This window comes from Olea europaea, chromosome 12, assembly GCF_002742605.1.
Source record: "Olea europaea var. sylvestris chromosome 12, O_europaea_v1, whole genome shotgun sequence".
NCBI lineage: Eukaryota > Viridiplantae > Streptophyta > Magnoliopsida > Lamiales > Oleaceae > Olea > Olea europaea.
The window spans coordinates 20787233-20813831 of NC_036248.1; the positions used below are offsets into that span (position 1 = coordinate 20787233).

The following is a 26599-nucleotide window of genomic DNA, read 5'->3' on the forward strand; positions in this document are numbered from 1 at the left end:
AAATTAATGCACGAATCATTATATTCTCTGTTTTTGTTCTAAGTCCTTGTTTGGTTATGATTTTTTAAGTCAAAAAATTAATTTTTTGATTGTTACTTAACATAATCAACCGTTATTTTTTATTTCTTCACTGACAGATGAGACCCACTTTTTAAATTAACGATCAAAATATTGATTCTACCAAATAGGCTCTAATAAATATGTTCCATTATCCGCATCTTAGCAAAAATGGCGGGAAAACTTCTAACCCTCTGCAATTGGCGGGAAATGTATACCTCTACTTGCACTATATATAAACTAACTCAACACTCGGCGCGGGAAATCTTCCCATCAGTTTATCCCCATTTCTGCAAACCCTAGCGCTCGAGTGAAGCGGTGAAAATCAACAATGGTGGGGCTGCCGTACGATTGTCTATCAAACCCACTGGGAGCCGTACGATTGACGTTCGAGAAGGCAGTGGCTTCGGGATCTGACCCGGCCGCTTTTGACGGCAAGGATTGGGGCGCCTCCGATCTCTTCCATGACTTTCTTTTCGATAATGGTGGCCTCTCTCAGGTTTACTTTCTGCTTACAATTTCTTTTCAATATTAACCGATCGATTATATAGCTTGACAGAGGTATGATTTAGAAATAATTTAGCCAAGATTGAGCTGGCTGATCGATAATTACACAAGCGTTTATAACTACTGAACTGGAATGGGGAAATGCTTGAAAAGTCAATGGACTGCTAATGAATGTACTGACGTTTAAGCTTAACGTACAACAATAGTTTATAGCATATTATGCGGCGTAGGTTTACCTTTTTTCTGACAAGATTGCTCCGATGTATTGATTTTGGCCGTTAGATTTGTGCATTAGGTGTACAATTTGCCTCAAGCGATTTTATTTGACATAGTGCGGACTTGGCTAGTTTAAAAATATGACTTAATCAATATGGCTTCAATTAATTTGGTATGTTTGTATAGTTTTTTCTGCTTCGCTGGGTCGGTCATGTTAGGATTCATTTTATCGGACTGAAATATCTGATCTTTATTGTATGATTTGATGATAATTAGGTGCCGATGCTTAATCCCTCGACTTTTAAATGGGTTCAGCCTAATACTTTGGTTCGGTTCCGGGGTATGATCCAAGACATGCTGGGTAATGAATTTTATGTTGGTGCTTACAAGGTATTAGGTCTCCTTCCACTCTCTTGCATAACTGCCTTTTTGAATAACTATTTTCATGTTTCTCATTGTTTTGGGATACAAGAACTAGAGATGATATTTGGCCTCATCTTTCTTTGATACAGGATGGGGATACTTGGCGAACCAATAAATTCACGGACACTTCACAATTTCCTATAGCTCCTTCATCTGATATGCGGATATGGGAGCGTCGTTTGCTTTATTGTGTTCCTGTGAGTTGTCCCATATGGAGTGTTTCCATATCTTACTTGAGTCCACCAAATTTGTATCGCCATGGTTGATAGTTTTTAAGTTTGATGGTTAATTAAATCCTTACACAATTTGATTGCCTTTTGTTATAGGTCCCAGGACAGAATTCATGGGCCGAGATTTCTCCTGAAGCTGTGAAAAATCCATATGCTAACTCTTTATCTCCACAAAGGGAGAAACGGCAGAGGGAGGATGATGCAACTATGACTGATGTTGATATGCAAGTATGCCCCCCTCTTTACCTAGTTGTCTCAATGTACTTGTATTTTTATAACTATCAGCAGACAAGGGCACTGAAATTTACTATTTACCTGGATGAAATGCAAGGGCCCTAATTCTATCCGTTTTGTCTGCTCATTTACACTGAGGGATATGCGGATATGGGAGCGTCGTTTGCTTTATTGTGTTCCTGTGAGTTGTCCCATATGGAGTGTTTCCATATCTTACTTGAGTCCACCAAATTTGTATCGCCATGGTTGATAGTTTTTAAGTTTGATGGTTAATTAAATCCTTACACAATTTGATTGCCTTTTGTTATAGGTCCCAGGACAGAATTCATGGGCCGAGATTTCTCCTGAAGCTGTGAAAAATCCATATGCTAACTCTTTATCTCCACAAAGGGAGAAACGGCAGAGGGAGGACGATGCAACTATGACTGATGTTGATATGCAAGTATGCCCCCCTCTTTACCTAGTTGTCTCAATGTACTTGTATTTTTATAACTATCAGCAGACAAGGGCACTGAAATTTACTATTTACCTGGATGAAATGCAAGGGCCCTAATTCTATCCGTTTTGTCTGCTCATTTATACTGAGGAATGGAACTATAGAACTTTGCCATATAACTTAGTACAAAAGTCATTGCTGATATTTACTTGCAAGATAATATACATGTTTCCAATGTAGTCTCTACTATGTTTTCCTGCTACGGTTGTGTCTTTTGTGTCTATTTAGTTGGAGTTACATAATTTTCACATTCTAAAATTTGACAAATCTCGTATAATGACAGGATTCGTGTCATGAGCTTCAGGCTTCTCCAAGTGCTAAAAAAATGGTAAATAGAAAAGCTGTCTATTGGCCTTGCTTGATCATTCTTAGATTTATGCCTCTGTAATAAATTCCTCCACAGCTTCTTGATGCAGTAAACTGTCCAATAATTTTCATTTTTCAGTAGGATGTCTAATGGATTTCAACTTTTGTCTCTTAGAGGGAGGATGATATGGATTTTCAGCTTTTGAATTCACTGAAGACTGCAACTGAGGAAACTTCTTCAAATGCAAGTTTTGTGGTTGACAGTGAAAGAAAGTCTTTTCCCTGTCTGGTGAAGGTGAATTCAGTTTCCAGTTCAAGTTGCATGAAAGAGTATGTTAATTAAATATTATCTAACACCAAACCATTTTGATCTTGAACTTTGAATTCTGTAGATATATGATTTTCCAGAGACCGACTTGAAGCTGAATGATGTTTTTGAATTTGTTGGCATCTTCACATTTGATCCAGATCTTACTGTAGAAAAAGATGATAGCGATGAATTAGCGCATAGTTTTGGTGAAGATGTGTTAAATCATATGCCTCCTAGCAAGGTCTTTATTTATCTCTAGATGTTATTTTTTATTGCCATGTTTAATTTTTCGAGATATATATATATATATATATATATATATATATATTAATTTTTATTTTTATTTTTAATTATTTTAATTTTTATTTTAATTTTTTTTTTGCCATTTGGAGCTTTTCAATTTATGATGTCAAAGTGTTGTTGAGTTTAAAAAATTGTAGACTTGCTGCAATAACTTATATTTCGGTTTCTTCACTTTCAGGTCAGACAATCTAATATACATTGCTTGAACTTCTGAGTTATGTAATCAGATTTTTCTGTTTAATCAGTTATGTCTCTTTGGCTAATTGCATTCATTCTGATCCTTTGAATTTTTGTATCTACAAAACCAAAATGATTACAATATTTTTGGCCGAAGCCAACTTCAGTAGACCAACAGTTAACTATGAGTCGTGACTCATAATTTTGACCAGTTTTAGACAAAAACTTAAAAGTTGGGATAATTCGTAAGACCAGCATTGGTTAGTGCTTTCGGATTGTAACATTGTAGCATCTTATGATCCGAATCAGGATTCTAACAACAATAAATTTAATACCCCCGTTCACACACAATTTTTTATGCTTCTGGAGTTATGGTGCTGTTATACTTTTGGACTTTCTGTAACTAAACTAATAGTTGTGTGAGTTTTGTTTTTATGGAGAAAGTTCTCTCCAGTCCGCAAAGATAGATAGGATAACACGTTTTATTGCAGGTACCTCGGCTTCACTGTCTTGTAAACAGGAAGCTTGCAATTAGTGATTTTCTTTCAGTTTGTCCTACATTTGAGGTAAGCTCCATTTACTTGAACTTGATCTATGCCTCTATCAGTTGATCTGCTTAATAGTAAACCCTCACCTAATTCCTCTGTCTGTTTATTTTGATAGCCCCTTTGAGAGCTAATTTTCTTGTTATGATCACAGTTAAAATCAAATGCAGTAAAAGAACTTAGGGAAGCTCTGCTTGGACATCTTACTGCTGTTCTTGGAAATGACAGGGTGACAGCTCAATACATGTTATTGCACCTATTATCCAGGGTAAGTATACCAAGTTCATCTAGTTGCACAACTAAGCAACTGTTATCTGTACGAACCATTGTACAAGATTTTGGTTTTCTTAAAATGTGAGTTTCTTGCGGATGTTTGCGTCAGAAGTTGAAGACTTTTACTCCCTCTGGACACTGGAACTTTTTTCTGAACAAATGACTACATCCCTGTGCAGGTGCATGCCAGGGTTGATACAATTGCTGTTGGGAAGCTGTCACTAAATCTGACTTGCTTGAACAAGGAAAGCACATCCGTTTTTGGCAGTCGTCTTAGACTTGCAATAGAGGACCTTCTACCTTTCACACATTATTTGCCTCTCACGATAGAACATCTCAATACCGTTTCACTTTCCCCAAAAAAGGATTACAATACAAACAGGTTATTACAAATTTTAGTTTCGCAACCACGGAATCATTCTCTTTATTTACATCATCCATTCTACAGGCTGGTATCTGGCGTTCTGCAGCTAGCTGAGGGTTCTCACTTAACTATGGATGAAACTGAATTGCAAGCTGGGACCCTCAACTCAACAGGCGTTGAAAATGCAAGAGTGTTAAAAAGCTTGATGGAGTCACAAAAGGTACATTTTATAAAAGCAATACGAGGAAAACATTATTTCGTTTATAATGGGACTGGGGCACCATCTGGTCATCTATAAGATTATTCCTTGTTTTCCAAAATTAGAATAAAGAAGTGCTCCAAAATTTTACTCGGATATAATCTGGAAAAAATGTTATTCATATTCTGGTGCTTGATGGATTGGAATTCAGGGGATCTAATGTCTGTAATCCATAAACAGGCTTGTTGCTGATTGTTTCTACCACCCTTTTTTCTTATTCTTAGGTGGAATATGACTTTAAATACTATAAAATGGAGATGGCTGCAGACGTTCAACTGTTGATCCTTTCTGAGGGGAAATCAAACCTTCTGCCTGCTGATCTAGTTCTCCCATTTCGACCGTCCTCAGCAGATTCACCTTCAGCAGTGGATGCAGAAACGCTGAAAACTTGGAGATGGTACTTGGCTACCATGCAATCACTTCCTCATTCTATTGAGTCAGATATGCAGAAGGTATGAATTAAGCTAGCTCCATGTTTTGTTATTACACTAAAAGCACAACTTCATATGGAAGAAGGGCTTCTCTTATTTACATCAGATCAGATTTTTTGCTGTATTTCATACACAATACTTCTACCAGAAGTCACATCGACACATGTTGCAGGTGGTAGAAGATGATTTAGTAGCGGCAAGGCAAGCTGACCGAAGCTTAGGCAGCCAAGATCTTAGCAGGTTTGAAGACATGAATTTTGGTAATCTGGTTTCTAGTATACATATTCATTCACTAATTTATAAAATCTTGCAGATGGCTGACCATGGGCCGCCTAATATCCACTAGTTTTGGTGAAACCTGTTTGACAATGGAACATTGGCAAATGGTGAAGGAACTTGAGCGACTCAGAAGGGAGAGACTTGAGGGTAGTATGTAAAGAAATCATAAAGAAACTATGTAAATTCTTGGAATTGGGATGATAATATTACATTTTCATGCAATTTATTTAATTTGTGATGTATTTGAAAAGCACCAAGTTGCTTTAAGAAGTATCATTTGAAAGATCTTAATCTCGTATAAAAATGGACAATATACTACTGAAAAAAATGATCGAGCAAGAGTGCTAAATTGACAATAGCACTATACGTTAGAAGAAACAATATTTCTGGATGCTAAATTAGTCTTTATTAGAGCTCAGAGGAGATATCATTCTATTCTGCTGCACTGGGCCACCAGAATATGCTTACAAGGTTTTATTGTGGATATTGAATAAATTTACTAAGCTAGTCACCTCACCTCTCTTTCTTACCCAACCTTGCCTTTCTAATCTTGGTTTTTGTTTTCCTTGTGATGGATCTGGAAGAGGGTGTACATGTCAAGTACTAACACCAGACAGTGAGAGAGCAGCTCTTAAATATGTATGCTTTATTAATGCCGAAGACTTGGAGGTATCATATTCTACATAACATTTTCTTCGGATCACCTGCTCCTAGAATTTGAAATATATCAATATCACCGATTAGCATCCAACTCCACAAAACACTTTATTGCTCGCCAGATCTATACCTGAGCATGAAAAGTGCACAAATAGAATCTTTCAACACACAACGAAATGACTGTGAAGATAAGGGTAAATGCAAAACAAACATTAATAGTTACACCTAGATCAGTAACTCAAAGATGCATCGTCACTGCTATTCAATCATTATTTGAGTGTTGGATATATATTTTTACCTTGTACACATTAAACCAATGTAAGCCTTAACTCCTTGAGCATGGAAAAAAAATAAAAAGAAAAAAGAAAAACCTAAAATCTTGAATTAAAAGAAAAAAATAAGCTAAAATAATGTTCGTTACAAAGTATAATCAAAACAAATACTATATATTAAACAAGCAAAAACTGTAGTATCTCATTCCCTGTTACTATGCTTTTCAATCGGTCTTGTTAATATGTTACTATAAGGAAAAAAAGAAAACACAATATTGTTTTCATGGAAGGAGCCTAAGCGAGAATGCATTCAAGTGTTTTAAGATTTGACTCTTACCAGTGTTCTCAAGTTCCACGAAGGGCGCGGACACGATCTTGAATAAGTTTTCTTTCCCAGTCTGCTACATCCTCAAAAGCATATTCTGGTAAACTCTCAAAAGGTTCCTTCCCGGGGTCATTTTTAGTCAAATCATAAGTGGCTCCACGAATCGCGCTCTTGTTAGGACCACAAGGTCTCTTTGAAGTGAGTGTATCATATGCCATGTTAAGCTGCTAAGAAGGCACATGGACAAGTATTTCAAAGAGCACGAATTTTCTTTCGAGAGCACACGAGTTGCGTACAGTTTTAAGGTCTTTAGCTAAATTCCGTTGTTTCTTAATAATTGCAGCGCACAATATCATTTCGAATGATTTCAACAAATGAAACACTGAACAGTCACTTACGTCCATATTGCAGAACCAGTACATGTAAGCAATTGCAACAGCTGGTGCCCTTCCCAGACCAGCAGTACAATGAACATATACTCGTCCATTGCCTTCTGAAATTGCCCATTCGAGTGAGGAAACAGCTTTTGGTAATCCACTTCTTAAGGAATCTGGATCAAAATCTCTTGCCTGTAAATAGAAAGATAACAACTGCAAAGTTATATGACCACAATAAATTATTGATAAAAGAGCAGTTGGTGGGAAACAAAATTGCTCCTAAAAGTATGAAAGTTAGGATCCAACAAACTTTTCTCTGTTTGTCGGCATATATTGACAATATTTAGCTCAATGACCTCTCCATGAGGATTCTTTCCATGAGATAGAAATACAAAATTACAGTCAATTTCTAATGATTAAAGTTATTGTGTTAGTCTATCGAATGTAAGAATAATTACACCGTATATAGGAAACTCAATTACATATATATACTAAATATAGTAACCTAATCTCTGTCATTGAGTTCCCACTTAAATTGATTCTGGGTGATTAGAAGCATCAATTTGTCAACAAGAAATTGATGTCTATAATGAGAGAGCCTTAGTAAACACATCAACAGTTTCAAGATCATTGCTGATACGCAAAAGAACGACGACGTGATCATCCAACTCAATGTGCTTGGTGTACTCATTATCAAATACTGGATTAACAACAATCTAAATGGCACTAATATTATTCGCACAGCGCAGAGTAGGCTCAATTTGATGAAACCTAAGCGCAGCCAACAATCCTCGTAGCCAACAATCTTTGATAGGCGAAGGACATAGCGCGATACTCAAACTCAGTGGAAGACTTAGACACACGATTGCTTCTTAATTTTTTAAGAAATGAGGCAGTTATCAAGAAACATGCACCAACTAGTAATCGAACGTCGAACATCAGAACAATCAGCATCACTATAGGACATCAAATGACTAGACATGAAACAAAAGGCTAAAGGGTAGAAGTACAATGAAAATGATGAACAATGTTACGGACAGCTTCCAGATGAAGATGCCTAGGAGCCCCGTATAAACCGACTAACTTATTGAACAACAAAGGAAATATAAGGCCGAGTACTAGTTAGCTCGAGCTCCCCACCGTGTATATAAAAAGAGATCAGAGTAAAAATAGCCCTTATCCCTATCATACTTAACATTCACTTCCAAGGGAGTATTCATAGAACGACCATCTTGAAGCCAGTCAAAGTAATTAACTCATGGGTGTACTTATGATTATAGAAGCAAGTACCAGCCAAGGTAGAGTGCACCTCAAGCCTAAGAAATATTTTAAAGGACCAAGTCTTTCATATGAAAGGAACCTAAATGCATTCATAAAGCTGGGAAATGAATCCAGAGTCGATCCGTATAAATAATAACATTATCAACACATACTAGAATTAATACGATTCCACTAGCAGTTTTGAAAAAAAATAGAGAAGAATTGTACTGACTTTGGACATAGGAGAACTTAAAGGAACTTAGTCGGAACTTATCAAACTAAGCACGTGGACCCTATTTCAAAATCGTAGAGAGACCACTTCAGCTTACAAACATCTAAAGAGGGTAGAGAAAACAATCCAGATATTGGGGTCATATAAATCTCATCCTTGAGATTTTCAAGTGGAAAGGTGTACCTAAAATCTATTTGCCTAAAAAACCAGCAATTTGAAGCAGCAATAGCTAGAACAAGCCGTGCTATCATCTTTGTTATAGGAGCAATTATCTTCTCATAATCTATCCTTATATTCCCGTGGATAATTGAGTAAAGTGAGCCATTAGATCATAGCATAATGATATATACCTATTTATAGCTAATGGGCTTAACATCAGGAGAATAGGGAACAAAATTCCAGTTATGATTCTCCTGAAGAGCTTGAAATTCTTCTTGCATGGCCTTCTCCCAACATGCCTATTAAGTTATCTGAAAATAAGAGGTAAGAACCGTGATATCGACTTAAGTCGCAGAGAAACCATACCTCTTAGGAGGGTGAATAGTGTGAAAGGATCGCTGAGGAACCACGGAAACAGGCATTGAATTTGGCTTGGGAAGAAGTTGTGATGACAAGAGACCGTTGTCGTCGATGGACAACACCTGATTTAAAACACTCAATAGATGGAGAGATGTCCTAAACTCTAGGAAGGAGGATACAATCAGAAGGCGCAATATATTGCTGAAAGTAGTATTAATGTTCAAAGAAAATTACATTCCTAGACGATTGACGACAATATCAAAATACACAAACCCCTTATGAGCAATGCTATAACCCTGTGAAAGCAAACTGAATTGATTAAGATGTAATCTCGTGGCATTCATGAGGAGGCAAGTGACAAAACAAACACATCCAAATGTGTACATTGTATGATAATCAGGAGGCATACCCTAAAGATGATGTAAGGAGAATCGAAATTCAACTGTTGAGAAGACAAACAATAAATAAAATACACAGAGATGGACAAAGCTTCCGCTAAAGACTCCAAGAGTAACGTTCGAATCACTTGTTTTTACGTTCAGCCAACCATTTTGTTGAAAAGTATGGGACAGTATTGTTGAGATACAATACCATTCTGTTGCAAAAAATCTTTTTAGTCATGTGACATATATTCTCCGCAATTATTAGACCATAAAACTGTAATACATGCAGAAAAATGTATCCCAAAATATAAGCCATAAAGGTCTGAAAAATGGTGAACACCTCAACTTTAGGGCATAGAAAGTATATCCAAGTAAAATGATTATAATCATCAATGAATATCACAAATAATGTGCATGGGAAATAACATGAATAATACCCCAAACTTCACTATGGATAATCACAAAACATGTATTAGCACGACCACCATAAGTAGGGAAAGGTAGAGTTTACTTTTCCCTATTTCACAAGAGCAATCAAAAGGCAATCCATAAGTAGAACACTGAAGATAGAGTTTGCTTTTTCCTTTGTTTACAAGTGGTGCAATTAAAAGGCAATCCATGAGTAGAAATCACATTATTTGGATAACCTGATAGTTTATGCCAAACTTCAGTCTTATTTGCAATAGTAATACAAGCCAAATACAAAGTACGAGGAATGTTAAATTGTAAAGAAACAAGCTTCTCATTTTAGGCCCTTGCGATTACCTTCCTAGCCCCTAATCTTGCACAGATAACCACATGAGAGATATGCACATTACATTTATTATCCACGAACTGACCGATGGAAATCAATCTAGTAGACAACCCTAGAGAGAGAAACACATGACTAAAGGAAGACTCAATATCACCAATGGCTATAATTGGAAGATACTTCCATTAGCAATATGAATATTGCGTACCAGTATACTTCCAAAGAATGTACAACGAATTAGGAGAGCCAGCCATATGATTGAAAGCGCCAGAATCAACAAATTAAGGAGGAGAAACCGTCTTTCCTTGACCGTGTAGTCAAAAGGCATAAAATGCTAATGTTGCATCATTTTTAGGGTAAGGACTAGTTGATTAGTGCCATGCAGCCTTAGACGGAGGACACATTATGTTAGGGCCTGGAATACCAGCTTGAAACGCTTGGACTTGTTGATTTTCGGGACATAACATTCCTTGATAATGTGTCTATTCTACTAACAATAATTTCAAAATTTCTTACTGTAATTAGGGCAATACGCCAAAGTCGCACCTGTAGCACTACATTTGTCCCTTTCTTTGGTTTTTCCCATGAGCAATATATGCAACATTGACCACCTCAGATATCTCCCTAGGCAGGACCATAACTGCTTGTGTAGCTATGAAAATCCAAAGAACGAACAGAGTCTCTATTCAATAGTCCAGCCCAAGTAACTTCAAATTCAAGTTTCAGTTTCATTAGAAACGAATCATGCCTACTTACATCATGAATTGCCTGAAGGGCAGTTAGGGCCGCTTGGGTATCTTAGTGCGAATAATACTAGAATACTCACTCTACAATAAAAAAAACCAGAATAATGCTGTTTAATGGTGAGATTAACTTTACTTTAGTTGTCAATCTTGAGCTCCAATTGAAATCGTCTTGCAGTATATTCTTGATAGTACATGAACTTTAGATACTTTACATCTCTTTAGCTGTTCCAAAGGAGAGTAAGTTGTTATCTCCTTAGCTGTACCAAAGGGAAGTAAGTTGTTCACCATATGAGCTTCAATAGACCTAGAGTCTGAGAAATGATTCCAGTATCCTTCCTCACTTAATGGCCAAGTTTATTGCCCTCTTCAAGGATGGAAAAAAAAAAAACCCTCAATGTGACCCTAAAACTCCTCCCTTTCAGAAACATTTTAAATTGAAATTCCCATGCCGCATAATTTTTCCCGTAAATTAAAAAAAAAAAAAAAAAGGTCTTGGTGAACACTTTTTCCAAAATAAAGGACAAAAAATGCAACCTTAAGAAAGAAAGCCCACAACAAAAGAAAAGACCCAATTAACCTAAAGCTGACAATAAAAGGAAAAGCCCAATTATAGCAGACAGAGGAGCATCCATAATGAGAGATTTCGAAGCTCTGTCTAATACATCGAAAATGACCCAACAGGCTCATGCTCCTTCCCAGCAATCGAAGATGACCTACAACCAAATGAATCTATTCGCAACCTTTACTCTTCCCAATGTCACACAAACGATGCAGTTTTGAACCCATTGATGAAGTCGTTGACTAAAACTCGATCAACCTAGGATCTCAAAACGAAAACAAACTAGAAAGCTTCGATACATGAAAATCATAAGCAAAACGAAAAGAAAATTGAAGGTTTCGCAATGAATTCTAGAGGTAAGCTTTGATACCTAGAAATAGTTGACCAAATGACCTCTTCGTGAGGATTATTTCCATTAAATAGAAAATACTATACAAATCATGGCTAATTTCTAGTGATTACGACCATCTATCTAATGTTCTTAACCCATATATAGCAAACTTAACCACACACACACACACACACACACACACTAAATATAGTAACATAATATCTGCCATAATCTATGCCATTAACATATATGATATACAAATATGTAATTTTATATGTAAGCTGTTTCATTTTGCGCTTTTTTTTACAAAAAAAAAAAAAAAAAAAAAAAAAAAAAAAAAATTTTTTTGAAATGTAAACTCAATATTAGTTTTTGTAATTTGGAAAGAGTTGATAAAATATCAATGCGTATCATAGGGAGCAGTTGAACTAAAATGCTTGGTGTAACACACTTTAAAAGACATTGCAACAAAAGGAGATTAGCTTACAGGTCTTCTCATGTGATGGATTCTGAGCTCCTTGCATCGGTCTATTATAGATGGTAGGTCGATTCCCCAATATTCTACATCTCTGTCCTGCTGCAAGTTGAGAATATACCTGACATTCTGGTCCTCTTTCAGATGATTTATGTCTCCAACTTTCTGAGGTTGGGAGCCAACAATAAGATTTTCAGTTATCAATGTATAGTTCATTCCTGAAGCAGAGGAATATTCTTTATCAGATTACTTATCATGACCTCGACATAATACAGTACTAAGCTCTCATATACAAGCAACTTAGGTGGGTGTATACATTTGGAACTTTTAAAAACTTTTGAGGATTTAAAAAGTTTAGGTGTAGTCAATTAAGACTTTTAAAGACTATCTAAAAGTTTGGGTGTATTTCAATTGTGAATTCTATAGGGGCTGTTTGGGCTCGATTTTTTCACCCAAAAAATTGATTTTTTGACCGTTATTTTACTATTCCAGCCATCATATTTGACTTCTTCTCTCACAAGTGGACCCCACTTTTCTCCTAACGGTCAAAAAATCAATTATCAAAATCACTCCTAAACAGGCTCATAAACTTTTAAAAAGTCTTTAAAAGTCACGGGGTATTCAATTTAAACTTTTTAGAAGTCCCTATAACTCATGGTATTCAAATAGATAGTAACTTTTGGAGAATTCTCTACTTATTGGAATTCTGTAAACTTTTTGGTGAAAAATATAGATAGCAAATCTCAATAAAAAATCTCTCATATACTCCAAGATTTGTGAAGATTTCAGAAAAAGAACGTCATTTTTCTTTCAATTCTAGGATTTTCTCATCTCTTTAATTCATTTACTATAATCAATTTATGATTATTCAATATGTACATAATTACTTTTGAATTGAAATTGTATGCAATTGATTCAAAACGTAAATTCCATGTAATTGATTTTTATTTTATTTTTTTAATACGAAATTTTTTTTTTGTTCTTTTAATTGTGGGTATCATAGTTCTCGAAAATATTAACTAGGTAGCAAGAAAGATTTTAATTTTTCAGGTATATAATAATTTGTAAGATGTAAAAAGTCTTTAAGAATCTTTAATAAAGTCTATAGAAGTCCATGGAAGACTTATTAATTCTTAACAAATCCTTAGAAGTCACTTAAAAAAGTCATTCACAAAAGTCACCCATTTAAAAAAGTCTATACAAGTCTTTCTGCCCAATTAAATACACCCCCTAAGATAACAATGCGACCTTTAAATCCAAAGTTGCTGAATGAATTTTCATTTGCTGGAATTTCAACTCAACAAAGCATATAAATTGACGACTGAGCTTAATGGAACAGCGGCGACCATATTCTTAAATACAGAAGTTTCCAGAATCGCCTGTCTAATTTCTAATCTAAAAGGATTTCTAATCTAAAAGGGTGTCATAATTAAATATAATCCAACAACTACAAGAAGTTCGTTCAAGAAATTATTGAACAGCAGAAGAAAACTAACCAAGATCGTGATGATACTCGTATGGGTTCCTCATCATTCTCTTCATTGCTACGTTATAATCTTCCATTTTCGTGCTGGTTGAGATCCCTTCATTTGCTTCAGTTTCACTCTCGGGAAGTTTGCAAGAAATTTGTTTGAATTTGAAGGAACTGGTTGAGGCCCAGATGGGATTGCCTGCAGATATTGCGTTCTTCACATTTGTTGAAGAGGATCGCAAAACAGTGGAATGCGAAGAGAAGTACAAGCAGCTGCAGCTGTATCCAACACCTACCATGGTTTCCCTCTCACACACACACGCATCAATGGAGCATCACGTTTTTCTAATTTTCGTGGCTGCAGATTCTCGTTTATACTTGGGTATTTGACTAAAATGCCCTCTCATAAGTTAGTATTAACAATAACACTTTGTAGCATACTAGCACAGTTGTACTAGTCGAGAATATCATTCTAGATGATCATACTCAATAGTTTCAATTGAATAGATCCCGTGACCTTACGTATGAATGAATTTATCACTTAATCACATTTAATTATCAAAATCAGTGACACTAAATAGCATTACATTGATATTAATATAACCTCCTAACTAGGGTGGTCGACCGAGTTTGATAAGCAATATGTATGATAACTTGAGAAGTTTTTGGTCTTGTAGCATATTACTAGAAAACTATTCAATTAGTTGAGAAAATAATAATATGAATGAGATTGTTACTTGCAAAAAATAGAGTATTGGGTAATTAAGCAAATTCTAAAAAAATTAATAATGAAAGTAAGTATAAATTTCATATTTTTATTTATTTTTGTTGAATGTGTAATTCTTGGAGGAGAGAGAGAGAGTTACCTTAATAATGTCGGGCTCATTTTGGAATTCATGTTAAATGGTGCGTAATGAACTCCGAGAAAAAAAAAATAATTTGAATAAGCTCGTACTAAGTTAGAGCTGATCAAAGAAAATCAAGATTAAATGAATTTTTAAGGAATTACTTTCCTTTGGTTAGTAAGGTTTCGCCAAGAATTATACCTAGACATGTAAAAAGGAAACACGTGCACGTTTCGACCGATGTCATTTGTGTATTATGGAATAAATAAGTATTTGATATTAATAACAATTGGGTTTTCCTTGAATAATTAATTGATTTATGGTAAAGTCCTAATCCTAATTAAATTAATTTAAGTTTGTTTTTAAATATTCCAAGTGTCGCCACATGCGATTCTTATAATTTACAATAACAATTTCGAAGGAAAAAATACACCAACAAAGTGTCCACTTCAAAAGTCTACAGCTTTGCAAATGATTCAACCATAAAGTTTTAACTTTAGAGTAGCAGCCTTTATCTCTTCAATCGTGGCACACTCTTGGCAATTGGCATATTCTGTCCATTATTATTTTAATAACAAAGAAGACACTCAAAAAATAAAAAAATAAAAAATAAAAGAGAAAAAAGGAAAAAGAAAAAAGAAAAAAAAAAAGAGAGAGAAGAGAAATTAATAAAATAATTCTTTTAATTGCTTTAATATGTGCAATTACTATAACTCGTCAATAATAAATCTTTAAAACTAGGAATTCCATTCAAATAAAATCAATGAAAATGAAAAAGATCAAAGTTTTGAGGATCTACTCCTGGATTTCAATTTCTATGCGTCGATTCTAAATTCAGAATTCAAGATTTATTATTTAACAACTTTAGTGATGTTCATTGCTATTAATGGATTTTCCACGTCTTTTCAAATTTGTGGTTATATGTGGAATTGAATTACCTTAGTTCAATACTTTTTCTTAAAGAAATTGTGAAATTGTTACAGGCTTATATTCGGATTATAGTCTAGTCTTCAAGTTATTTTGCATTGCTTTCTTGAATTATCATTTACATGTTGTGGTAGTCCTTGGTTTATATTCGTAAGATAATTTTATATGTAATAGCATGTTTGGATTGATTTCGGAGTAGATATCTAATTGGTTATAATTCGCTATTTGTTATACTCATCCCTCAATAATTTTAGTTGACAATTAGCGTAACGGATGGCAGTTGGTGAATTGGTATGTCATTGGACCATGAACACCTATAAATTACATGGCATCGAGTATTCAATTGATTGAATCTATTTAATTAAATAATAGCATCTTGAAATTTGATTGACCTATTTAATCAATTAATATCACATTGGGCATGGAGCTCAACCCATCATGCACACTTGGTCTATTTACATTTTCCTAGTATATGTAAGTTTCATTCACAATCAAAGATATGTTATTCTAATTCTAGCCAAATTTCCCTCTCGTCTCTTGTACTCATTTTTCTTTCGTTCGGCCATTGACATGATTGTCGAAATGAAAACGATCGCCGAACATTTTTCTAGACCTGCGGTACATGGCCTCATTTGTCCAGTGTGTCGACATTATGGTTATGGGAATAAGACTTGATGGTAGCATGAGTGGCAAACCAATATTGGTTGTCTATTGCGGACTTTTTCTCGCAATGCTGTAGCCTTTTGCAGCAAATCGTCCTTTTTCTACAGCTGGACGGACATGAACAAAGGCTGGGACGGGTCAGCAGCTACTTGGGCCTTTTTATAGGCTTGGTTTGACAAGCTGGAAAGATTTCTTTTGGGTTTTGCTATTGATTGGGATTTATTTTCCTTGGACCCTTTTAGTATTTACATAGATTTTTATTGGGCCACTGCAAGTCATTCCACTTCAAGATTCATAAACAATCAATGGGCCACAGATTATATTTTGGGCTTCACAATTTCGTAGCTTCTGAATTTCAATCCATGAACAGTTGCTCTTCTTAACTCTTTTGGGCCAAGACAATTGCTCCTTCTTCTTCTTCCAGAGTTACGAACGCATTCAAAGGGACCATGACGACACGCCAACACCCCAAGATAAGAAACGAAGATGGTATAACTTTTAATCCCCATCTCTTCAGCCAAACTTGGTGCAAGTTTATAGGTATTCCAACTACTACAAAACTGAATAGATTTTAGAAAAATTTGAGGCTTTATTAATGCTATAGGCTGCTTTCAAAATCCCCATCCGAGTAACTTGGAGCCTACACGTTTCCATTTTCAACTTTTGGTTGCCACTTTCTACTGGGATTTCAATACTGTTGAGGATTAAGTTATTAGCACATTCTGTCTTGTTTAAGATGATAAAATTTCAACATCATCATTTGTACAAATTACATGCTTGAGGAATGAATATCAACTCTTATCTTTATCATTTCCCTTCATCAAGTTTATTTCGCTGGATTTATTATGCTATTCCGGATTTATTATGCTATTCCAGATTCCTTTTTTCAATCTTCCTGCAATATCTTTGCATACATCAATTACTGTCAGATTGGACAGATGTCATATGCATCATATTTTAATGAGAGATGCTACATAAACAGGGGCATGGGACAGGCCCCTGTGACAGGGATGAGGTGTCCAGCACCTCAGCCCTTGATCTGAAATCAAATCTCAGATCGAGGGCTGAGGTGCTGGACAGGGCCTATCACAGGTCCCTGTTTGAGTAGCAAATTCCTATTTTAATGGGCTATTTGGGGTCTATACCGTGAATAACATGAAAAAGTGGTCCAAAAATCTTCAAGGTAGTTATCCATGTTGGCTACACTTTTGATGCATATAATTGAGCTACATGCTATGTTGAATGTTTTGCTCCCTCAGCCCAGATTTTCAAGTGCATGCCTTTGGAAATTTTCTATCATCATTTGTTAATAGTATGGCATTTGGAAAAATCTGGGTTTTGATCGTTGATAAAAAAGAGATTTTCAGTCACCGTAATATGACATAACACATGCATTCACTTTCAAACTCTCAAATTCCAATAGGATATTCACTATTGGCTAGGTTGGCTGCCACTTGCTGCTGGAGTTTAAATTGTTGGAAAAATGAGTAAATGGGTCACTTTTGGCATAAGTTTGAGTGAGACCCGCTGGTCTGATTTGGAAGATCAAAGTTGATTTGTGTTCTCCTCCGTGAGAGCATCGAAACCATATATTTACTTGCCAAAATTGATTAACGGATGAATGAGAAATTGGAGCTCAAAGTTGACCATTGGAAAATGGTTTATGTGGGAAAAGTGATATTTGTCCCACATAGGAAAATGAAGAAAGCATGAACCACTTTATATGCTTACACTTTGGAATGGTGTAATTATATGTAGCATAGAAGCTCTCTCCACGTGCGCGCGCAGGGGGGTGCAAATCTCGGATCGAAATAGCCTTCTAACCTTGAACTTGGGTGCGGGCGCGACCTGCACACACGAATGTCGGACCGAATAAGGCAAAAATGGCCACATCGGAGAGCCCACGTTTTGCCATTTTTTTTTTGGCTTTCTCCAATGACTTTTGAGTTTCTAAATTGCAGAAACTCCCAATGTTTATTGCTAGAATTGAAAAGCTGAAACTCCAGTGGTTAATGTCGTAACTCCAGTGACTCCAATGGACAGGACTCAGTCTATATAAGGGACGCTCACTCCAACAGTTCAATACACGAATGAAAATTTCTCTCTGCATATGAAAATATTCTTCCCAGTTTTCCACGCAGTGTCGTTTTTTCCAGTTCCAATTTCCATACAGTGTAGTTTCTGTTCCCTTCCAGTCATGTCCAGTTCGTCGGAGTAGGACCGCGGTGCCCGGATTCTGCTTATTACCGTTGTATCTTGGGAGATAACTGCTCGAACTGAACCTCCAGTACCTACGGTGAGGGGGCGAAACTGTCTTAAGGAAACTGTGCACGCACAGACCTCGGTTTGAAGTCTTCTACAGTTTGTGTTTTCTTTCTGCAGATTTATTTCGTTGCAGTTCGTGTAGTTTCTTTGCAGATTCAGTTTATCCTTGCAGTTTCAGTTTCCATTTATTTCTGTAGATTATTTTTGCATTACTATTTAATTCATGCAGTTTGTAGTTTCATAGTGTGCAGCTTCCAGATTCATCGCTTATAGTTTTAGCCTGCAGTTAACTTATATTTCTGATTTTATGTTGCAAAACATTTTTTTTAGCCGTTGGAAAATTCTGAAACGAAATTTTTTTTGATAAATTGAAATTGTTTGCTTTGTGGTTATTAATTTCAATAGTTGGCTATTGTATTTTTTTAAATAAAACTTATATAATTGGTTTCATCTACTAGCGACTTGTTTTCTTACAAGCTTAAGACAGTTTCTATTCACATTGGTAGTAAATAAATTGTTTATTTTATTTTATTGAAATAAACAAGTTGTTTATTAGAAACTAATATTTGTTTCATTTTCATAAATGGCTACCAAACCAACCAAGACGTAGCAAAAGGAAAAGGACATGAAAATCTTATGGTCCTGATTTTCTGACCTATATGCTTGAAAGTGAACCTCTAAACTATCAAGAAGCTGTGAACTCATCGGAAGGACCTCAATGGAAAGATTCCATTAAAAGTGAAATAAATTCCATATTGCAAAATCATACATGGGAGCTAGTGGATCTTCCTCCAGGAAGTAAACCACTAGGCTACAAATGAATTTTCAAAAAGAAAATGAAAGCAGATGGAACTATCAAAAAGTATAAGGTTAGGTTAGTAATAAAAGGTTACATACAACCCGAAGGTCTTGATTACTTTGATACATATTCTCCAATAACAAGAATAACATCTATTAGGATCATACTTGCGATCGCCGCTCTGCGAAATCTTGAAGTACATCAAATGGATGTTAAAACTGCATTTTTGAATGGAGATTTAAATGAAGAAATCTATATGAAACAACCCGAGAGGTTTTCATCACCGGGACAGGAAAAGAAAGTCTGCAAATTGGTGAAATCATTGTATGACTTGAAATAAGCTCCAAAATAGTGGCACGAAAAATTTGACAATGTCATGATGGAATATGGATTTAAAATCAACGAGTGTGACAAATGTATTTATGTTAAAGACACTGAAAATGGTTATGTCATTTTATGACTTTACGTTGATGACATGCTTATTGTTGGTAGTAACGATAAGATGATTAAATCCACTAAAAATCTGTTAAATTCGAGATTTGACATGAAAGATATGGGATTAGCTGATGTTATACTTGGAATTAAAATTTCACGAACATCAGATGGGATCATTCTAAGCCAGTCACAATATGTGGACAAAATTTTAGAAAAGTTTAGTAAGGATGATTCTGGAATAGCTAAAACACCGATAGATACAAGTCAGCATCTATCCAAAAATAAAGGTGAAAGTATCTTTCAAATAGAATACTCGAAAATTATTGGAAGTCTGATGTACTTGATGAGTTGTATAAGACCAGACATAGCCTACACAGTTAGTAAACTGAGTAGATACATGAGTAATCCAGGAGCTGATCACTGGAGATGAATAATAAAAGTACTGAGGTATCTTAGATATACTCGTAATTTTGGACTGCACTATACCAGATATCCAGCAGTCATTGAAGGATACAGTGATGCTAATTGGATATCCGATATAAAAGACTCAAAGTCCACCAGTGGATTTGTATTCACATTGGGAGGTGCTGCCATATCGTGGAAATCCTCTAAATAAACGATTATAGCCAGATCTATGATGGAATCTGAGTTTATAACTCTAGATAAATGCGGTGAAGAGGCCGAATGATTGCGCAACTTCTTAGAGGATATTTCAAGATGGTCAAAACTTGTGCCAGCAATTTGCATATATTGTGATAGTCAATCAGTAATAGGAAGGGCACAGAGTAACATGTACAATGGTAAGTCTAGACATATACGTCGTAGACACAATACCATAAGACAACTACTCTGAACTGGAGTTCTCACTATTGACTATGTAAGGTCAAAAGATAACATTGCGGATCTGCTAAGCAAATGGTTAAATAGAGAGTTAGTTGAAAAATCATCAAGAGGAATGGGACTTAAGCCCTAGGACGGATAAGTCAATACAAAGGAAACCCAGCTTAGTTGATTGGAGATCCCAAGATCTAGGTTCAAAGGGACAACCTAATTATAAAGACTTGATTGAATCACTGTGGGGGATGTTACCTCATGCCCATTCCTATAATGTAACAGTGATGTCCGTAAGGATGAAGGATAAGTAGTAGGCTTTTAATGATTCTTATACATCGTAAATCGAGTCAAGTAATGCGGGTTACTTGTAATAAGAAATCTCTAAGTGAGAAAGAAGTGGAGCCGCTTCTAAGAGAATTGTGTGGGGCTCAATTCTTAGAAACTCTCACAGAACTAGGCGTATGTTCATGGCTAAAATGAACATAATAATGAGAACTGAATTGTGTTAGGAAGAATCCTGTGTGGAGTATATCATTGTTTACACAAACGGCAGAACAGTTCAAGGATAACGCGTCTACTGGTCAGCTAGTAAAGTAAATATACTTTCATAATGGAAGGTTCAAAGGGTAATACCTACCTATCCTATGAACTTTATCACCAAGTCTCTCATGTCACGTTTCCGTCTCTCTCCCAATTTTCATTCATGTGGGAGATTGTTGGAAAAATAAGTAAATGAGTCACTTTTGGCATAAGTTTCAGAGAGACCCGTTGGTCCGATTTGGAAGATCAAAGCTGATTTGTGTTCTCCTCTGTGAGAGCATCGAAACCATATATTTACTTGCCGAAATTGATTAACGGATGAATGAGAAATTGGAGCTCAAAGTTGGCCATTGGAAGATGATTTATGTGGGAAAAGTGACATTTGTCCCACATAGAAAAATGAAGAAAGCATGAACCACTTTATATATGCCTACATTTTGGAATGGTGTAATCATGTGTAGCATAGAGGCTCTCTCTACGTGCGCGCGCAGGTGGGTGCAAATCTCGGACCGAAATAGCCTTCGAACCTTGAACTTGGGTGCGGGTGTGACCTGCGCACACGAATGTCGGACCGAATAAGGCAAAAATGGCCCCATCGGAGAGCCCACGTTTTGCCAATTTTTTTTGGCTTTCTCCAATGACTTTTGAGTTTCTAAACTGCAGAAACTCCCAATGTTTATTGCTAGAACCGAAAAGCTGAAACTCCAATGGTTAATGTCGTAACTCCAGTGACTCCAATGGATAGGACTCAGTCTATATAAGGGACGCTCACTCCAACAGTTCAATACACGAACGAAAATTTCTCTTTGCATACGAAAATATTCTTCCCAATTTTCCACGCAGTATCGTTTTTCCCAGTTCCAGTTTCCATACAGTGTAGTTTTTGTTCCCTTCCAATCACGTCCAGTTCATCGAAGTAGCACCGCGATGCTCGAATTCTGCTTATTACCGTTGTATTATGAGAGACAGTCGCTCGAACTGAACCTCCAGCACGTACAGTGAGGGGGCGAAACTGTCTAAGGAAACTGTATACGCACAGGCCCCGGTTTGAAATCTGCTGCAGTTTGTGTTTTCTTTTTGCATATTTATTTCGTTGCAGTTCGTGTAGTTTCTTTGCAGATTCAGTTTATCCTTGCAGTTTCAGTTTCCATTTATTTCTGTAGATTATTTTCGCATTACTTTTTAATTCATGCAGTTTGTAGTTCCATAGTGTGCAACTTCCGGATTCATCGTTTATAGTTTTAGCCTGCAGTTAACTTGTATTTCTGATTTTATGTTGCTAAACATTTTTTTTTCAACCGTTAGAAAATTCTGAAACGAATTTTTTTTTTGATAAATTGAAATCGTTTGCCTTGTGGTTATTAATTTCAATAGTCGGCTATTGCATTTGAATAAAACTTATACAATTGGTTTCATCCACTAGCGACTTGTTTTCTTATATAAATATCATGCAAAGCTAATGTTGTACCAAGATTTAATGCCACAGCAGGATTTCTATGAAGCTAAATTCTTTTACTACCATCTAAATGTTAACAATTATGCCATTTGATTTGTGTGGATGTTCAAATAACTTTTCGCATTGGCAAGATTAGAACAGGGAACTATGTAAATGTTTTTAAATTGCCTTCTTTACATATTTGTTGGTATAAAAATTTGTCATTTGGAGGGAGAAAAATTGCAATGCTATTACAATGCATGCGGAATATTTTTAAAAGTTCTAGGCTTGGATCTCCCTTATTCAAAGGCACTTTTGATCGTCATCTCCATTATTCGAGACAAGTTCTAAGATCTCACAACTTTGAAGGCCAGCCTTAACTTGTGGATTTCTTATTATTATCAGAGGTAACATTTTGGAGTCCTCCTTCCTTGAAAAAAAAAAAGAAGAGGTTAATCGCTAGATGTGTCTGCCCTTGCAAAAGGAGCTTTTCGTAGCTTTATTCGAGGGGTTTGTTTTTGCCCCTGCCTCATCATATGCTTATTCCTGATTTTGTATTATGCTTATTCCTTGCCTCTCACTATTGTTGAGCCTAGCTATAGGACCTCGTCATTCCAATGCCAGTTTATAAGACTTTGATAGTTTGGGAGCTATTCACGGGATGTTTGTTCTCTACATCACCAGATGCTTATTTCTGACTTCGAAGGATGTTTATTCCTTATCTCGCCAGATACTTTTCCTAACTTCACGACATGCTTATTCCACACCTCTCACTATCGTTGAGCCTAGCTATAGAACCTCATCTATTTGAGGTCGTTTATAAGACTCTAATTGTTTGAGAGCTATTAGAGGAATGTTTATTCCTTGCCTTACTAGATATTTATTCTTGACTTCACGAGATGCTTATTCTTTCCTTCTCATTATGATCGAGGTTTATTCGAGACCATCTTATAAGACTCCAATAATTCGAGAGCTATTCACGAAATATCTATTCCTCACTTCGCTAGATGCTTATTCCTGGCTTCGAGATATGTTTATTCCTGGCCTCTGACTATCATCGACCCTAGCTATAAGACCTCGTCTATTTGAGACCAGCTTATAAGACTCCGATAGTTTGAGAATTATTTGCGAGATGTTTATTCCTCGCCCTTCACTATCGCCGAGCTTAGGCTAAGCAAACCAGCCTTCTTATATAGTATAAGCTGGGAAATGGGCTCTAACCCTCTCTTCTATTTCTAGTGGCCCGAGTTCTGCATGTTTTGTTCACCACCACTTAGATTCTCTTGACTATACAATTAACTCAGTTGACCTCGTCATTTTGAGACCTATTTATAAGACTTTGATTGTTCCAGACTATTTGCGAATATTTATTTCCCACATCACCAGATGTTTATTCTTGACTTCGCGAGATGAAAATTTCTCTTCTCCCACTATCGTCAAGCATAGTTATAAGACCTCATAAATGATGAGGTCAGTCTACAAGAGTCCAATAGTTTGAGAGCTACTCGTGGAATGTTTATTTTTTGCCTTACGAGATACTTATTCTTTGCTTCGCGAGATGCTTATTCCTGACTTTGTGAGATGTTTACTCCTAGCCTCTCACTATCATTGAGCCCAACTATAAGATCTCGTCTATTTGAGGCCAGCTTATAAGACTTTGATAATTCGAAAGATATTCGCAAGATGTTTATTCTCTTCCTACCTAGATACTTATTCTTGACTTTGCAAGATACTTATTCCTCGCTTCTCACTACGTCGAGTCTAGCTATATGACCTCGTCTATCCGAGGCTAGCTTACAAGGCTCCGATTGTTCGAGAGTTATTTGCGGGATGTTCATTCTCCGTCTCGTCAGATGCTTGTTCTTGGCTTTATGAGATGATTATTCCTTACCTCTCACTATTGTCTAGCCCAGTTATAAGACCTCATCATTTTGAGGCTAGCTTATAAGACTCCAATAGTTCAAGACGATCTATTAGCTCGACATTCATTCCTTGCGTTACGAGATGCCTCACCATATGAGTTATTGCATTAAAGATGCATTTGCGTTCAAAAGAGATCATCATGCCTCTACATCAGCTTATCACAAGCTGCTTATATATTCAGAGCATCATCTCTGCATTAGCTATATCACAGCTACATCTATTTTCAGAGAGCTCGTCATGCTTCTACATTGACTGTATTACAACTGCCTGTCTTTTAGAGATTTGCTTCTGCTTCAGCCATGTCACATCTACTTATCTTCAGAGAGCTTATATTAAATATAGATTTGTAAAGAAATGGATGAGCCTACCTTAATACCTATGAAGACGAAGACTTCCATGGCTAGATTAAACATCATGGAGGAAGCCTTTGTACAGAAGAGCCACCCTTTACAAGGAAGTAAAACAGCATCGACAAGAACAAGTGTGATGTCTCCCACAAAGAGCCACACCTTGCTACCTCAGAGATTAACCCTTTCTATGGCTAGATCAAACACCATAAAGGAAGCGCTTGACATGGATATGTCACCTCCATATGAGGATGTCAACTTATCATAACTACTTATACATTCAGAACATTGCCTTTGCTACATATATCTGGAGCGTCGCCTCTACGACTTATGTCCATTGCATCGCCTCTACTACTTATACTTTTAGAGCATCACCTCTATTACTTATACATCCAAGCATAGCTTCTGCAACTTGTGTCCAGAGCATTGCCTCTATTACTTTTATATCTAGAGCATCGCCTTTGCTACTTATGTCTAGAGCACTGCCTCTGTAACCTATACATCCAGAACACCACCTCTGCTACTTATGTCCAGAGCGTCGCCTCTACTAATTATGTCCAGAGCATCGTCTCTGAAACTTATATCTAGAGCATTGCCCTTGCTACTTATGTCTAAAGCATCGCCTCTGTTACTTACATTCAGAGCATCGCATTATCATAGCTGCTTATATATTCAGTCTCGTCTCTATTTGAACTTCATCATAGTGACTTATATTTCAAGCTCGATTCACATATAAATATTCGACTCAGACTTGGGGAACTATTATTGTGATACTAGTGTCTTAGTATCATTTCATTATTACTATTAGCATATGCATTATATTATTGCTACCAAGTATGTATGCCACATCATTGCTAGTATGTCATAACACTATTTTTACTAGTGCTAATATGCATGTCACATTATCTACATGTTACTTCACTATAGCACTATTGTTACACTGAGTTGTACAAGTATATAATTTGTTATGATATATGATAGGCTCTCTGCGTATTATAATTTGGAGTGATATGTCATTATCACTTTACCATCATGAGTATTTTGAGAGGAAAATGGACCCCAATTAATTATTTCATATACGTGCGGTGGATATAATGGTTCAGTATATATTACAGAGGAGATGCTATCGAAATTTTGAAAATTACATGCAAAATCTATCTTTTGAGGCAATTTGTAAGTTCTTAGGCTCGCACATATTTTTTGATGCAGTTCGTAAGTCCTCACCTATTTAGGATCGATTCAAATTTTCGAGGCAGTTCATAAGCCCTCATTTATTGGAGCTGCTCATATTTCTAAGGCAACCTGTAAGACCTCACATACTTGATAGTTTATATTTCAAGTCCGATCGCATATAAATATACAACTCAGACTTGGGGGATTAGTGTTACACCTATAAATTACTTGGCATTGAATTTTCAATTGATTTATCCTATTTAATAAAATAATAGCATCTTGGGATTTGATTGGCCTATTTAATCAAGTAACATAATATTGGGCTTGGAGCTCATCCCATCGTGCACGTTTGGCCCATTCACATTTTCCTATATATATGTGATGTTGTGACCGACAAAAAAAAACTTCCTATATATATATGTGTGTGTGTGTGTGTGTGTGTGTGTGTGTGTGTGTGTGTGTGTGTGTGTGTGATGTAGCAACCGACAAAAAAAAACTATCTTGTGGCGTTTAAAATAAAAAAATTTCTTGTAGGACTCGAAAATAGTTCTAGTTATACTTATTACGTCGTCACGACCTTTCTTAAGAGTTCAAATTAAAGTTTTGGTTACAACGGTAAAGTTTTGCGCACTTATTTTTTAAAAT

General features: G+C 36.1%; 2 protein-coding genes across 5 annotated transcripts; one reads left to right on the top strand and one right to left on the bottom strand.

Annotated features, from left to right (window-relative positions):
* The first annotated feature begins 276 nt into the window (after window positions 1–276).
* On the top strand, window positions 277–5695 carry LOC111406045 (mini-chromosome maintenance complex-binding protein). Its single transcript, XM_023035225.1, has 14 exons — window positions 277–556; window positions 1057–1170; window positions 1293–1400; window positions 1530–1661; window positions 2447–2491; window positions 2645–2764; window positions 2862–3020; window positions 3751–3825; window positions 3959–4072; window positions 4257–4459; window positions 4526–4661; window positions 4925–5152; window positions 5304–5371; window positions 5445–5695. Exons 1-14 carry the CDS (start codon window positions 389–391, stop codon window positions 5566–5568), a joined length of 1794 nt encoding a protein of 597 aa, XP_022890993.1. The 5' UTR covers window positions 277–388; the 3' UTR covers window positions 5569–5695.
* A 102-nt stretch (window positions 5696–5797) lies between these two features.
* On the bottom strand, window positions 5798–14128 carry LOC111406046 (phosphoglucan phosphatase LSF2, chloroplastic). 4 transcript variants are annotated; one of them, XM_023035227.1, is made up of 5 exons: window positions 13794–14128; window positions 12310–12515; window positions 7063–7233; window positions 6677–6891; window positions 5798–6120 (listed from the first exon to the last, which is right to left on the bottom strand). In XM_023035227.1, exons 1-4 carry the CDS (start codon window positions 14065–14067, stop codon window positions 6685–6687), a joined length of 858 nt encoding a protein of 285 aa, XP_022890995.1. In that variant the 5' UTR covers window positions 14068–14128; the 3' UTR covers window positions 5798–6120; window positions 6677–6684. The 4 variants fall into 4 exon arrangements, with proteins under 4 accessions (XP_022890995.1, XP_022890997.1, XP_022890994.1 ...); XM_023035229.1 differs by having other exon boundaries at window positions 6677–6888; window positions 13794–14127; XM_023035226.1 differs by having other exon boundaries at window positions 5798–6197; window positions 13794–14127.
* Between the last annotated feature and the right edge of the window lie 12471 nt (window positions 14129–26599).